This window comes from Rattus norvegicus, chromosome 1 (genome assembly GCF_021556685.1).
Source record: "Rattus norvegicus strain SHRSP/BbbUtx chromosome 1, alternate assembly SHRSP_T2T, whole genome shotgun sequence".
NCBI lineage: Eukaryota > Metazoa > Chordata > Mammalia > Rodentia > Muridae > Rattus > Rattus norvegicus.
The window spans coordinates 150859798-150874540 of record NC_141534.1 but is presented as its reverse complement, the minus strand read 5'-3'; the positions used below and the strand labels follow the sequence as shown (position 1 = coordinate 150874540).

The following is a 14743-nucleotide window of genomic DNA, read 5'->3' as shown; positions in this document are numbered from 1 at the left end:
TATTTATCTGTTCTGTAGGGTATTGGTAAAGAAAACTCTGTTAAAATGAGGGTGACCAACCATCCTGATTTGCTTGAGAGTAATTCAGCACTGAAGTCCTGAAGTCCACGTATACCTGTCCGTAGTCACTCCAACATCTCATTGATCTTTAGGCCTGGAGTGAGGGCCATTGAGTAATTGTGTTTTGTAGGAGCTTGATTATCATAATCCTATCAACAGCCTTGGAGATGGCTCAGTGGTACAGGCACTTGCTACCACCATGCCTGATGACCTAAGTTACATAACCAGATCCACGGGTAGGAGGAGAGAGCCTCATCTCTCAGTTGTCCTGTATCTCCACAGGCAAGCCCAAGAGTGCAAGAGCTCCCCCGCCCTCAGTGTTATAGAAAATTTGATAGTAAATTGAACTGAATGGAATTTTATAGATAACTGTGAGTACTGCACTCATTTATGGTTTCGATAAATCCATGCACAAATTATTTGGAATTTTGAAAACATGGGCTTTTAATATAGGCAGAGGTGATATTTCCCTTTGTAAGCACTAGGTGGCAGTGTAGCTCTGCAAAATGCAACTGGCCTCAGTTAAACATTTTTGGTGGTTATTTCCCACATGTAATTTCCTGGAAGGTGAGATAATAGCTTAGTAATTATACAGGATGTTAATGAGCTTTCTTTATTTAGATTCCCACACTCAGCTCCATTCGTCCTGTGGACAGCTCTGGCCAGTGCTGGACTTCCGAAGCCAAGCTGAGGAGAATCTCCCTGCTGACATCATGTGTTCTTGTCTTTTCCTTCTTCCTTCCCATGGCCTTTTCCCTTTGTACAGAGCTATTTCTTTCATCACAACTGCCATTCTGTTGTGGGGACAGTTGGCTTTTGAGGGCCAAGGATCCAAGTGGGTAAGGATCCCATCATGGAATCCTGGGCATGTCAAACCAGGCTGCACTGTATTCAGTCCAGAACAAAGACACGCAAAAGCTGCCCATGCTCCCTTCATTTTGTCACATCTGATACTAGTTCCTAGGTCCCTGGAGCTACTGCAGTGTCCCCGCCAGCGGGGACCCAGTTATTCAGGGTCCCGAAGAGGCTTTCTACCTGTGGGCCAAAATGGGGGTGAAGAGAAGAAGGAGACCAAGCAAAAGTTCTGTTGTCAAGGTCTCGTTTATTGGGATGAACATTGCAGCTTTTAAGGCTTTCAGGTAGGGGGAGTGACCTTTGTGAAATATGAAGGAGGGGGAGATGAGGGTATAGTCAGTGATAGCTGGAGGCAAAGAAGTCAGGCGATGAGGTCAGGTGGTGGAGACACTGGGTGTTGACTGAGGAGATAACTGGTATCTGCTCGAGCTGAGGCATCCCTTGAATGTTATACTCCTGTGCCGTAAATTCATGGGAGAGGCTTTATCCAACAATCTTAAGATTTATGGCAGTCATCTTCGGGGTGAGTCTCTGTGGCCAAACAGCCCAGAGTCACTTTGAACCATGCAGTCAAAAAGCGGCTAGGCCCAAATCCAATATGGCTCCGTGCATCTCCCCCATTTTTCTTTAAAAAAAAAAACCATTAGGTGGAAGTAGTGGTCTGAGAGAGATCAGACATGCCTCACAGAGTGCCCAGCTCGGCCATGGCAAGCCACTCTTGCAGTTAGGACTGCACCCCAATGGCTAGGAATGAACTTATGCTGTAACACACCGTTCTGGGCTATACGTGTGTGTTATTGGGGGAGAAACTGGGCAGAGGAGCATTTGACCGGCCCGCACGTTTAAACGGGGTGTAGCCACCTCTGTCTTAGGATCGACCTCTCAAACCCCAGCCTCTCTGTCATAGGACCACCTTGTCGCCCTCAAGGCTCCATGTCTAGATTGGTCAAGGGTCAGAGGAAGTTGCCCGTCACTGAGGAAAGCTACATTGGATCATCTTCTCATTCCTCTTACTTGAGCCCAGGGGCGATGGAGTAGGAGCCAGATGGCATTAATATAAGAGATTGTGCCTCTCCCAATAAGTAGTGGGCACCTCATCTGGTTCTCCTCAGCTGCTATGGCCATACCACCAAGGACCTAGTCAAGCCTCTCCTGTAATAAAATTTAGAATTCCCAATTGTTAGCAACTACTCCAGAAAGTTCACCCACTGTGCTTGCTTAACAATAGATTGGGGGAGGGTAGCTCCAGACACTGCAGACACAATGGCTGCAGCGGTAAATGGCTGCTACAATAGCAGCGAAAATAACAAGGTCTTTCCCAGGACAGTTCAGGATCAGCCATTCTTCTCTGGAACAACCAGCAGGCAATGGGACCATGTCTGAGATCTGCAAAACCAGGGCAGAGTTCCCTAGTCCACAGCAGCTTCCACCAAGCAACAGTGCACAGAGGGTCGGAGCGCAGGCCGTGGTGGGACGGGACACAATGACTGCAGCAACGCCAGAATTTCTGTGATGACAAAAGATGAGTGGGAATCCTCCATATTCCTCCAAGGACACAGGAATGACTCCAGGGACCCGAACCAGGAGAGCTGAATCTTCATGCTCCCAGGATCAGCAAGTCTCACCAGCCACTCGGGCAGCTGGCACACTCCTGTAGCATCCTGTAGAAAAAACACAAAGATTCCCTCTTCCCCATATAAAATATCTGAACAGGATCATGCCAATATGTGGATCTTTCTATTTCACCTTGGCAGAAGTATGCCTAGTTGTAGGGTGCCATAAACTCAGTGTTCCTTGGCATCCAAATTTTAAAATTGAAATAAAAGGAGCATATTTTAGCATACAGGGATAACTCCCCTTTTTATTTATTAAAATATTGTTAAAATATTATTTATTAAGATAAGTCCTTGAGGATTAAATTGAGGACACTGAGCACTTGTATTTATAAATTTACTTTTATACCAAATTATTGTCTCCAGCATTACTGTTTTGGATATATAAAGAATGAGATTTTTTTACTAACTGTTCCTATGTAAGGCCTATAATCTGTCTGGTATCATTGTCCTCCCTTGCTAAGGGGTCTAGGCAATCTAATTTGAGTTCTTAAATGGCCTATAAAGGAACAGTACTTAGTGCTCTTAACCACTAAGCCATCTCTCCAGCCCCTCACCAGCTTTATTTACCTAAACATAAGCATTAATTAGAGATGCCAAATCCTATAAATATTGTCCAGATTTAGTCGCACTAGAAATCCCTGAGCCGGTAGGGTGAGGCTGGGAGTTGAAAGTAAGTAAATGGAGTCTTCCTCTTTTCAAGAGGGTGTGTTATCAACTCCATTACCATTTTCAAAGAGCTGGGTCTATGGTTTTGTTTAGTTGTCTGAGCCAGAGCACTGAAAGGACAGTGAGTTGTCAGACAATTTACGCTGAAATCACTCACTGATTTCATGTAGAAAACTTGTCTCTAATAAAGCATTAAGTAATTGAAATCAATCGTAAACCACAAGCCACACATTGGCTATCAGTATGTGAATTGAAAGCTTGATTTTTTTAACATTATAAAAACAGTGGCTAAAGCCAGGAATTTAATAATCTGTGCTGAAGCAGCAGAAACTCAAGAGAATAAACAAGTGATCCAATCATACATGTAGCCTTTTCATTAGATGAACCACCTATAAATACAGTAAGCGCATTTCCTATGGGTTGTATGCACAAATATACAGGAAATACAAAAACATGTAAAGAGTAAAATTATCAATTTTGCTTGAAAAATTTGTATATGTAATAGGCCAAATATCAGTATTTTGTAATAACCAATTAACTGTTGTTTGGCTTTTTAAAATACTTCCATGACTCTAGCCTACAATTCTGTATTAACACAACTGAAGCTTTATCTCCAATGAGGATAACAAACAAAGACCTAAGTCCTCTGGTAAGGTGAGGTACTTAGCCAACTAACATATCCTTAGTAGCTTAAAATTAGTTTTAAATACTCTTTTCTGGAGTAGTCTAACAGCTGCTCCCCAAATATTAAAGCTCATTTAGAGAGCAAAAGTTTGTAGTAAAAATTTCTATATACACTTAAAGATTTAAAGTTCTAACTTCTTACATTGAAGAAGCGACAAAATTACATAATATAAGGCTATTAGCCATTCTTTAGTAAAAATTTTAATGATATCACTTTATGGGCTCTCTAAAATTATAAGCAAGCTCACAAAATGAAAACTCACAATCGCCAGGACGTAAACAAATTGTATAAAAATAATCCTCTAAATCTATCTTGAAATGGCAGTTGGATAAGCAAACAAGCTGTAATGCTCTCACAAGTTTTAAAACCTCATCAATCCTTTTTAAATCCTGTAACAATCTCTACCTGTTTGATTTTTTTCTTAATTATAAATAAGTTTGAGTTAGTCAATGTAACACTGACAATCTTTAATCACAATCTTTAAGATCTCTTTGTAACACCAGAGCACAACCACAACTTTGGAAAGTCACCTGAGTTCTGAGTATGTGACTAGGCAGCTGTTCTTGGGGCAGTGGAATTAGCATCAAAATACAGTAACTTTAGGGCAAACCACAACTTTGGCTGTGACTGCCAATTCCTACATGTGAACGCACGATGGTGCGGTCTCCAATACCTCAACAAAGAGACATTGCCCTAAAATCTTTTAGAAGCCTGGTTTTTAGAATAAGAATTCCATAAAAATATTACCTCAATTTGGACCTGTTTCCCTAGGTTGGCTCATATCCAAATTACAGTTTTAAGCCAACTTTCTGTTACCAATGTTACACCTTTTAAGCTGTGAAGCTCCTGGTGTCTTTAGGATCAGCTAGTATAAACATTTAGCCAGCCCCTGGGGAGCTTGTCCAGCAGACTTAGGCTTCTAGCTACAGATGTAGGCTCCAAAAGCCAATTGAAACTGTTCTTTATGCATTGTTCCCTTCTTGAAACGAGTTAAAACCAAGTCAAGGTGTGAACGACTGGCAGATAAAGTTTTTATCATTTTTTTCTTTTGAACACGAAACATAAAACATTTAAACAACGAGAAACAAAGACCACAGACATAAACTGACAGACATGGATAGCTTGGTGCACCAAGGACACACAATAGACATAGAGGGAAAAAACTAGATGGTTTCCCACGATAGGGACCCACATATCCTACCTATGGAACCCAGAACTAGAAATAAGCATTTCTCCAATAGGAGCCAGCAGAGAGGCAGGACGTCTCCTGCTTTCCCTCTGTTCCTAAGAGAGCTCTGAAAAGGTTTTTCTCTTTCTCCAAAGCATCTGCGGAGAGTCCGGGAGGACTGTTTTTCCCAAACCCATTCTCTCTCATGTCTAGGGTGTAAACTATCTCTAGTCAGGGTCCAAAGACTAAAATATAACTCTAAAAGAACGCATATGCAAAAACACTTTACCATTACCTTGTCCCTTTTTTATTACAAGTTTTACTTAAGCTAGCCCCACACTGCTTAAAATTAACCAGGGACACCTTTCATCAATAAAACAAAAAAACTTGATTAAATCCTTTTTCTTAACTCTTAATCCTCTCTCCCTGAGTGAGCGCTTGATCTCTCCTATGAAACAAGCCTCCTAAATCCATACCTTCCCCATGGCAATTAGACGACAATTATTCGACCGGTCCTTACCTCCCTCTCCAGCGACGCACGAGCGATGCGGCCTGAAGAGTCCTTGATTCCCGCTGCAGCTCTCTTATCTCCATCGTCCTGTAGTCGGCCTTGCTTCGGGGTCCCTGTTCGGGCGCCACTTGTCCCCGCCAGCGGGGACCCAGTTATTCAGGGTCCCGAAGAGGCTTTCTACCTGTGGGCCAAAATGGGGGTGAAGAGAAGAAGGAGACCAAGCAAAAGTTCTGTTGTCAAGGTCTCGTTTATTGGGATGAACATTGCAGCTTTTAAGGCTTTCAGGTAGGGGGAGTGACCTTTGTGAAATATGAAGGAGGGGGAGATGAGGGTATAGTCAGTGATAGCTGGAGGCAAAGAAGTCAGGCGATGAGGTCAGGTGGTGGAGACACTGGGTGTTGACTGAGGAGATAACTGGTATCTGCTCGAGCTGAGGCATCCCTTGAATGTTATACTCCTGTGCCGTAAATTCATGGGAGAGGCTTTATCCAACAATCTTAAGATTTATGGCAGTCATCTTCGGGGTGAGTCTCTGTGGCCAAACAGCCCAGAGTCACTTTGAACCATGCAGTCAAAAAGCGGCTAGGCCCAAATCCAATATGGCTCCGTGCACTGCAGAGCCGAGAGGTTGCCGTGCATCTCGCTGGGGCCCATCTTGCAGCATGTGTACAGGGATGCTCTTTCTGAGTAACATGACTGCTTCCTGGTAACCTGGGCAGCCTGTGCATTGCCTGGGTCACTTACCATCCAGGCCCTTACAGACTAGGGATGAAGTTCAGCCTCCCAGTGAGGGGCCAGAAGGTCTGGCCTCTGTAGCTGTGGTCTCCTGGCACACCCCCCATGCTTTGCTTGTTTATTGTTTGAGCAGAATCTCACTGTGCTTTCTCCATTCTCACAGTAAGCTGCTAAACCATGGGATTCCTCAGACCTAGCTGCCAGGCAACCAGCCTCCCTCCTGCTTGGACCATGAGACTATAACTCACCAAGTCCTTCAGACCTACTGAAAACAAGCAGGGTAATTTAGGGTCTGCAGATGCCTCGCTTGCTGTCGGCGTCTCATTTTCATTCTCAGAAACTCTGAGTACCCTTGGCCATGGTTAAGTTCTCCTCTGCTCGAACATCCTCCAGCCTGTGTGTGCTGACATTAGAAGCACTTGGGTTTTTAGGAAGGAACATTTGGGGTGTTAAGCGAGAATTCACCAAGACATTGATGTTAACAAGGGGGAGGGGGCAGCAAAGAAGAAGAAACTGAGGAATAACTTGATGAGCTTCAGCAAGCAGACAGCCAGCTTGAGTGAGTTTGGCATCAAATGTCCATTTTTTCCTCATCAGTCTGCTTGATCCTGGGTGTAACAGAATGATGTTCTCAAATGGCCTTTGCCCTGAGGTTCTCGGAGCCTCACCAGAAGATGTCAAGCAGTATTCTCAGTCAGCTCCACTGTCCTCTAATATTCTGCCATCGCCCTTTGAACTTGCTGTCTTCCAAATCCCTTGAGCAATATACCATAAAATTCAGAAATTAAGTGTTGATATAGAATACACGGTGTGGATGGACCCACATACCCCAGAGATAAGAAATATTGATGACTTCACACAGTGTGGCCCGAGTCACTGGTCACCTGAGAAGGGTTATAGAGGGACAAGTTGACACTTAAAGTATTCCCATTTCTGACCAGAGAACTAATAGTGAATTACTGGAGACCTCTGGTTTGTGGTTTTTTTTCTCTTGAGACCCTAAGGATACTGTTTGGCACTGCCAACAGTAGGAAGCCACGTGATGGGGTGAAGACCGCTCTGCTTTCACAGCTCATGTAACCAATTAGAGTCTTCTGAAAGTTGTAACCGGTGCTTAACCTGTGGCTTTGACTTTTCAGAATGGACTTTGATGACGAAGATGGTGAAGGTCCCAGTAAATTTTCAAGGTGAGTTTATTTTACCTTTCTCAAGCCAGTAGCAGTCACCTGACTGGCATGCACAGGCACTTACTGCCTCTTGTCATTGAGTAAGCCATTGCCTGATCTTTGACTCTCTTGGGTATGCCTTGTTTAATGCAGGTATTTGGCTTAGTGGCAGGCAGCTATTAGCAATGCTAGTGTGTCCCAAGTCTGCCCTTGTGGTACCTGCTTGAAATCTTAGCAGTGGGGAGTATGAGGCAGAAAGATGGCAAATTCAAAAGTAAACCTAAGCTATATAGCAAGATTCTGTCTCAAAAAACCCATAGCAAATGGGGGAACTGGTAATTAGTTCTTAATCCTGCTTGCTTTTAAGTTAAACAGTAACTAACTTTAGTGGACTCCCTTTTAAAAAAACAAAACCTAGTGTTCAAGTATAGAGACAATTATCAACATGAATCCTTTCTTTTTATTACTATGGAAAATAAGGAGAAATACAGGAAATATGGAGCCTGTCTGGGGTTGGTTTTAAGATCCTGACAATCATGCGACTAACTTGTGACAGCATCTTTAGTTGGCTCCGTGGCACTGGCCTGGGTGCAGCTGACCTTTTAATGAAGACTCTAGGGTCACCAGTGCCGGTGGGCTAAGGTAGAACCATGATTTCTGATTCTTCCACTTTGTTTTGTTTGGGGCATTTTGGGACACATGGACGTGTGCTGAAGGAAGGTATATTCCTCCATTCTTACCACGCTTTTCATTGTACCATCTTCTTAGAGCAGGGCTTGCCTTGATGCCCCCATCCCTGAGCACTCCTTCTTGGTTATTGTTGATTGTAGAAACTTGCTTCTGGTGATAGCTGCTTGCCTTGGTATTCACTCCGTTTGGACTGACAGTCTTGGATGTTTGAAGCAACTTTGAGAAGTGTGGTGTCCACACAGCACACAAGACTGCTTGTCTACTTTTCTACATGCAAGTCCTTTTGGTTCTTTGTAACCATAACCAAAATGATAGCCGTGAATTAAGCAGTGTTCTCTACAGATGCAGGAGGGATGAATGTCTTGTTCTTGTCCAAGGATTCCCAGCCTTCAAGTCCATAGTAGATATTTCCTCATCCCATAAACTTTCCCCCCGAGACCAGGCTCATCCATTTCCCAGTTTCCTCCTCATCTGAAGCATGAGAGATGAGGTAAGAACACATTAATGGCCTCGGAATTTCCTATCAAAACAAGATGTGAGCTTCAACAACAATCAGTTATCAACAGCAGTTATCTCTTCCTATGCAGGTATGACCACCCATCTTGGATGTCCCGGTTTCTAAACATGTATCTTAGTAGCAAGAGTGGAAAGGAGCCAGTCTCAGAAATGGATACACCTCTCTCATATTCATTCTCATTCTCTCTCTCTCTCTCCCTCCCTCCCTCTCTCTCTCTCTCTCTCTCTCTCTCTCTCTGCTCCCCCCCCCCCCCGCCCCAGAGCTTTCCCTTGCCACACAGCCTCTCTTTATGGAAGGAAGAATGACACTGTCCCCTGTGTCAAAGTTCCCCTTGAGATTACATACCATGCCATAGCATGTTAACCTCAGGAAATAGTGATGCTTGGTCCCAGAACAGAAAGGGAAAGAGAAACATGGAATGACATCTGCTTGACACTGCAGGTCAATGTCGGTAATGAAACAATAGTCGAGATACACAGAGTTCATTGTCCTAGGCCCAACCGTGAGGAGACAGTGACCCCAACACTGTGTACCACTCTGAGCCTGCTAATGAGTCACATGTTACACAGTCAAGTTCAAACCTTTGCTTCTATCAACCACATCCTTTCCTCTGTGCCTGAACAATAAGAGAGATGGAATGTGCTTCCAACATGTGCTGGTACTTACAGAGCTGAGTTCATGGCACCCCAGAGGGACTGACTTCAGTATAATAGGGTATTTGAAATAATCCGTGGCTGAGGGATCTGTGACCACATCTGATTTGCTCAGAGTTGGGGAGACAACCAAGTACATGCCATACCTTCCACTTAACCATCCAGGGTCTCCTGCCAGCCTTGGTAAGGTACACTCTAAGGCCTCTCCCATTTCCTGCTCCCATGCCTGCAGTCAGTCCACAATAGCTCCATCTGGCAAGGCCTTGGGAAATGTGAAGACTGTGATGCAAACCAGTACCATCCTTATAGTTGATCTGAGCAAATCAGTCCCATGATCTCTGTCCCCTGATCTAAGTGTAGTGATCATTCCCAGCTTTTCTCAAGGATGGTTCTGGATCCATATGTTCTGCTTAAAATTATACTTCATACCTTGACCTTGGGTTTGGGAAATGTGGTCCAAGTCATAGCAGCTGACTCATGCTTCTTGCATTATGGCCCCCTCAAAGCAGACCTCAAGTTGAACAGGGGGTAGACAGGAAGCTGTATTGTGCTGCCTGATCTCATGTGGACACTGTTAGGGAGCTGGGTGTCAGTGTGGTTTCCCAATGGGGACAGTGACAACCCTCAGGGTGGTAGTGATGGGTGACATGAGCTTCAAAAGAGGAGGTCTGTTTGCTCAAAAGGTACAGGGATGGAAATACGAAACTTGGCTTCCTTTCCCAGCACGGCCTAAGGAAACAGCCTTCATGTACTGGCACTGTGCTTGACTTCTGTTTCCTCTTGAGTTCCATTGTCAACTCACAGGACCGGACAACAGACAGGGATGAGCTCTCTGTCTCTAGAAGACTCTGATCACACACCAGAACAAAACACAAACCTCCCTAACGGACACCAGGACCCAGCAGCATCTGTCCTTCAAAGGGTCAGCTTCCTGACAGCACACCCAATCTACAAGCCTGCACTCAAAGTGAGGCCCAAGCATCTCGCAACGTTGCACAGCCCAAGCTGGCTTTCTACTTTAATGTCTGAGGATGTCCCTGTGTTAAAGGCGACATTAGTTGCCACCTATGGGAAGTGGCATCAGAGTGTGGACAGCAGATAGTCCCAAGCTACCATCAAAAGCCAGTTACACATCAGGCCATGTATCTTATACTTACAGGACCACATCTACATTGGACCCCCTCCCCGTGTATCAAATGAGGCAATGAGAGGCTCTTATGCTTAGCACATGACAGTGTGGCTCCTCTGACTCAGTCCTGCCTTCAGTATCCAAGGTTCTGGGACTCGTGCATGTAGCCATCTGTTTAAGGAGCCTGCATGTAGACTTCTGTTTAAGGAGCCCTCCTCATCACATACTCTCATACCATCCTGTGAAACCTTAGCCCTTAGGTCACAAGAGAACAGCACCACAATTGTGACAGCACCTCCTGCAGGTCATAAGGAAAGTTTTTGAAGTGCTCCCATTTCATAAATGTAAATCAAAATGGATGACACCCCCACTGCTCTAAGTAAATTCACACAGCTAGCTGCACCTCCTTCTTTGCCCTTGATTCCCCCAGTGACTCCCCCTGGGGCAAAGCTTTAGTTCTTGGTCCAGCAGAGTTGTCATTTCCTCCTGCACCCCAGCTGTCCTTGTTGTAGAGTCCTGACCCTGCTCCCACATATGCAGAGGAACGTTTCCTTACTATGCTGCCTGGCTCCCAGCAGTTATGCGTGCTCATAGACACCGCATTTACAGGCCTAACAGATCGAGCCCATTGTCCCCTCCCCTGGGGGAGAAGATGAACTTGGCCTAGTAAAGAGGGTCTTAAGGATGCGCCTTTCTCTTTTCACAGGATGGCATTCCCTCACTTCTGTAGCCTTGAGGGCTTCGGGATGAAATCATACACATCAGTGCATACCGTTTGCTTCTCAGATCTTGTTGCCAGGCAACTGGCAGTTCTCAGCTCTTTTAACATACTGCTAGTAGCTCAGGCTTATTTCATAGAAAACGTAAGATCATGGTATCGCTTCCTGCACTGGTGAGTGTGATTTCCAGCTTTTAGATATTGCTATAATCGTTTTCTTCCTTTACCTCAGTCCACACACTGAGTTTACCTATGGATCTATCAGAGAACCTCGCAAAGACCCTTCCCAGTGTTTATAGGGAACCTAATCCATAGCACTCTTAGTTACCACAGACACTATCTGAAAGCTCAGACTTGTCTCTGTAGGTTTGGGGTCACTACTGAAAGGACTTTAATGGACCACACTTGCGTTTAGAGAACTGCCGGTCTGTCTACAATAGAAGGTCTGAGATGCAGGAAAAGGAAAGATGAGAGGAGGCTTAGTCACGTGGTGCAGGTGGCAGTAGCTGCCGTGGGCATGGGCATGGAGGAGGCAGAAGAGTCAAGAGGTTTTTGCAAGACTTTGGCAGACAGAGGTTTGTGTAAAGGAGCTGTTCAGCATGTGCTGGACTAGAGATAAGTGAGAGTAGACATTGTGTTCTTATGATTCAGAGAGGTGCTGAGTGACAGAATATGGACTGGAGAGAGGGGAGAAAAGGACCCAGGGAGAGGTGTGTGGGGCTATGGGACATCCCAAGTCAGACTGACACTGCAGATGTGGTGGGCAGGGTCTCCTTAGGGGCTGCTCTGCACAGAGAGGAAAGCCTTTTTCCCATGATCCCACAAACATGCAAGGAGGTGTGGTGGGAACTCTGGGTCCTGCCTGAGTCATCGTCTGCTCAGAAGTGCCTGAACTTCTTGTCTGACCTCTCCTTACGTCATCGGCCCATGCACTCTCAGAGTATCACCTTCTCTGAGTGGCCCCGGGAAGTGTGAGCTGGCAAGGTGGAGTTACACACCTTTGGGAGCTCTCCCTGCTTCGGGCCTCCTGGACAAATGTCCAACTGAAGAACGTGGTCTGCGTCGTATGACTGGCTTCGTGGTTGTGGAAGTCAAGGAAAGGGACTCTGGTATCTCCATGGCAGACTCTTGCCCGTGCTCAGGAGCTAGCAGTCCTCTGTCCAGATTCCTGCTTGCATCACTTTCTCTGGCTTGTAGATACCCCACCCCAAGCTCTTCTTATCTGGTTGACCCTTTCTTTCCCTACTCAGGAAGTTTTGTCTACTCCGGCCAGCAGGTAGACTTTCCCGTGTATAAGAACATTGCTGCTTCACTGGCATCTTTCCAGCTAATCACCTGTGGGTGGGGTTGGCCTCAGGAATCTGCTTGCTGGTCTTAGCCTGTCTTCTCCCTCTCTCCTACATGGCTCATCTATTTCTGAACCCTTCTAAAAGGTGATGATGTCAGCTACAACATCAGGGCCTATTGGCCCATCAGATTTCTCACTGTGGTCTGGCCTGTTCCCCCGCTTCCCAAGTTCCTCGATTTCCTCTTGCACCAGGTCTGCGCTTCCTACAGGGACGTCTCTTCCTCACTCACTGCTTCTTCCCAATCCTAGGCCTTCCTTTGATCCTTGAGATAAACCCTCTTCCTAGAGCATACCTCCTTTTTCCACCAATACATGGGTCTCACTCTGCCCACTGTCACTAACCCTTTCAGGTCCCTCCTCTTCTATGTCTTCTCTCACCTGCCTTTTACCTTCCAAGGACTTTCTGAGCAGGTGACCAGATTCCGCCCCTGGGTTGTGCTGTGCAAGTGGATGTTTACATCCCTACTTAATGCCCGTGCTGCTTGAAGACCCTGTTGGGCTTCCTTGTTTTCTTTGCCATTCTCTCCTCATGGTGGGGCTGGCTCAGGACACCTTGAATGGAAATTATGGTCCAGAAGGCTCACACCAGTCCACCACAGGGATTGCTGGTTCTACAGAAGGTCTCTCAGAACACTAAGCATGTGCATTGTCACACCTTTGTCCTGATTGTCCTGTTATCCCGCTTCCTGGAGTGTAAAGCTGAGAACACATGCACTGTATGGAGCGGCCTTGCCTGGGGACCTTCTTTTCTTACTGTTGGTGTCACTGTCCTTCCCCAAGAAACCATAAAACCCTCCATCCTGCAGCAGCAGCAACTGCTGCAGCATGGGCTGTGTTTTTAGACACTGTTTTGTCCCAGGGAACAGCAAGTGTGTTGGATGAGGTTGGCTGTTACTCTTGTTTGAACCGAAAGGTAGTAAATAATTCGAGGCAGAAATAATCTCCCAGCCCTTCTGTTGGTATTTCACTTTAAGGATCCCAGAAATGGAACTGGGTAATTCCTTTTTTAATTGGTTATTTGTTAATAAGCCAGGATCACACCTGTTCTGTTACTATGCTGCAGGGAATACACTGACTGTAGAAGAAAGGCATGTTCACAACTTTATATAAAGTGAATCTGAGTCATCAATGGTCTCCTTAGTGACACAGAATAGTAAGGCTTGCGATGTGTTAGGTACTGCAAGCCCATTGTCAGCTGAGCGTATTGCTAAAAACAAAGGCATTTCATACAGCCCCAGCCAAGCATCTCGGCCTGGCTTGGGTGGTCCTTAGCCAGATTAGAGCACTCACATCTGGCTAGCTAGGCATCCAACACTTCCCTACTTTGTACTGGGGTGTTAAGGATTCATAGGATATATCGAGTGCTGTTTTGAAGGTAAAAGTTGCATGGTTGTATCGGTATTTGTCTTTATTGGGTGCTTTCTGTATTTTGAGGCACAATGTTTATTGACTGTATTACCACTGTCAAAAAACTAAAGGAGCATAAGCTGGAGACTATCTTATAGTGAGTGCTTCATATCATGAATAAGTAGTCAGGAGCTGTATTTGTAAATGTGTATCCACACATTCATGTTTAAAATCATGCTGTATACGGAAAGCCTGCTTCAGTTAATAGCCTTCCATGCTCCCTGGTCTTAATTTTGCATGTCCCAGAAAAGTCCATAGGTATGTGAATGATTTAGGAAGGGCCGGTACATATTTAGAAAAGGAGGCCACAGAGGCCCATGTTCCCCACACATAGACATGAGCTTATAGATGTGTCAGGGCTTCAGTCTGCAACTACCCAAAGCCATTATGAGGTAGGCCCAGGAATTTGGCTATCTGATGTTAACTGTGTTATTTTATTACAATGTCTGCTGACCGGCCCCTGGTCTGATCCTTCTCTTTTTCCCTCCCCCTGACCTCTTGCTTTCTGGGAAGAGAGAACCACAGTGAGATTGAGCGGCGCAGGCGGAACAAGATGACTCAATATATTACGGAACTCTCCGACATGGTTCCCACCTGCAGTGCACTAGCTAGGAAGCCAGACAAGCTCACCATTCTACGCATGGCGGTCTCACACATGAAGTCCATGAGGGGCACCGGCAACAAATCTACTGACGGCGCATATAAGCCTTCCTTCCTCACTGAGCAGGTACCCCAGGGCTACTTCTCTTCTGCTGTTGTGGAAATGGGAGAGATCCTTAAGGTCACAAGCCTGAGATAAATTATGTAGGAACACGGAAT

At 45.4% G+C, this 14743-nt stretch overlaps 1 protein-coding gene across 11 annotated transcripts in view; it reads left to right on the top strand.

Annotated features, from left to right (window-relative positions):
• Arnt2 (aryl hydrocarbon receptor nuclear translocator 2) overlaps positions 1–14743 on the top strand; it is a 161807-nt gene that overhangs the window by 50240 nt on the left and 96824 nt on the right. For 6 of the 11 annotated variants that reach the window (XR_015667084.1, NM_012781.4, XM_087629992.1 and 3 more), the window contains 2 exon segments: positions 7436–7483; positions 14438–14651. Coding sequence is in view for 10 of the 11 variants with exons in the window: in NM_012781.4 (NP_036913.3) it covers positions 7436–7483; positions 14438–14651 (262 nt within the window). In the remaining variant the exon portion in view is untranslated. 11 annotated transcript variants of the gene reach the window in all.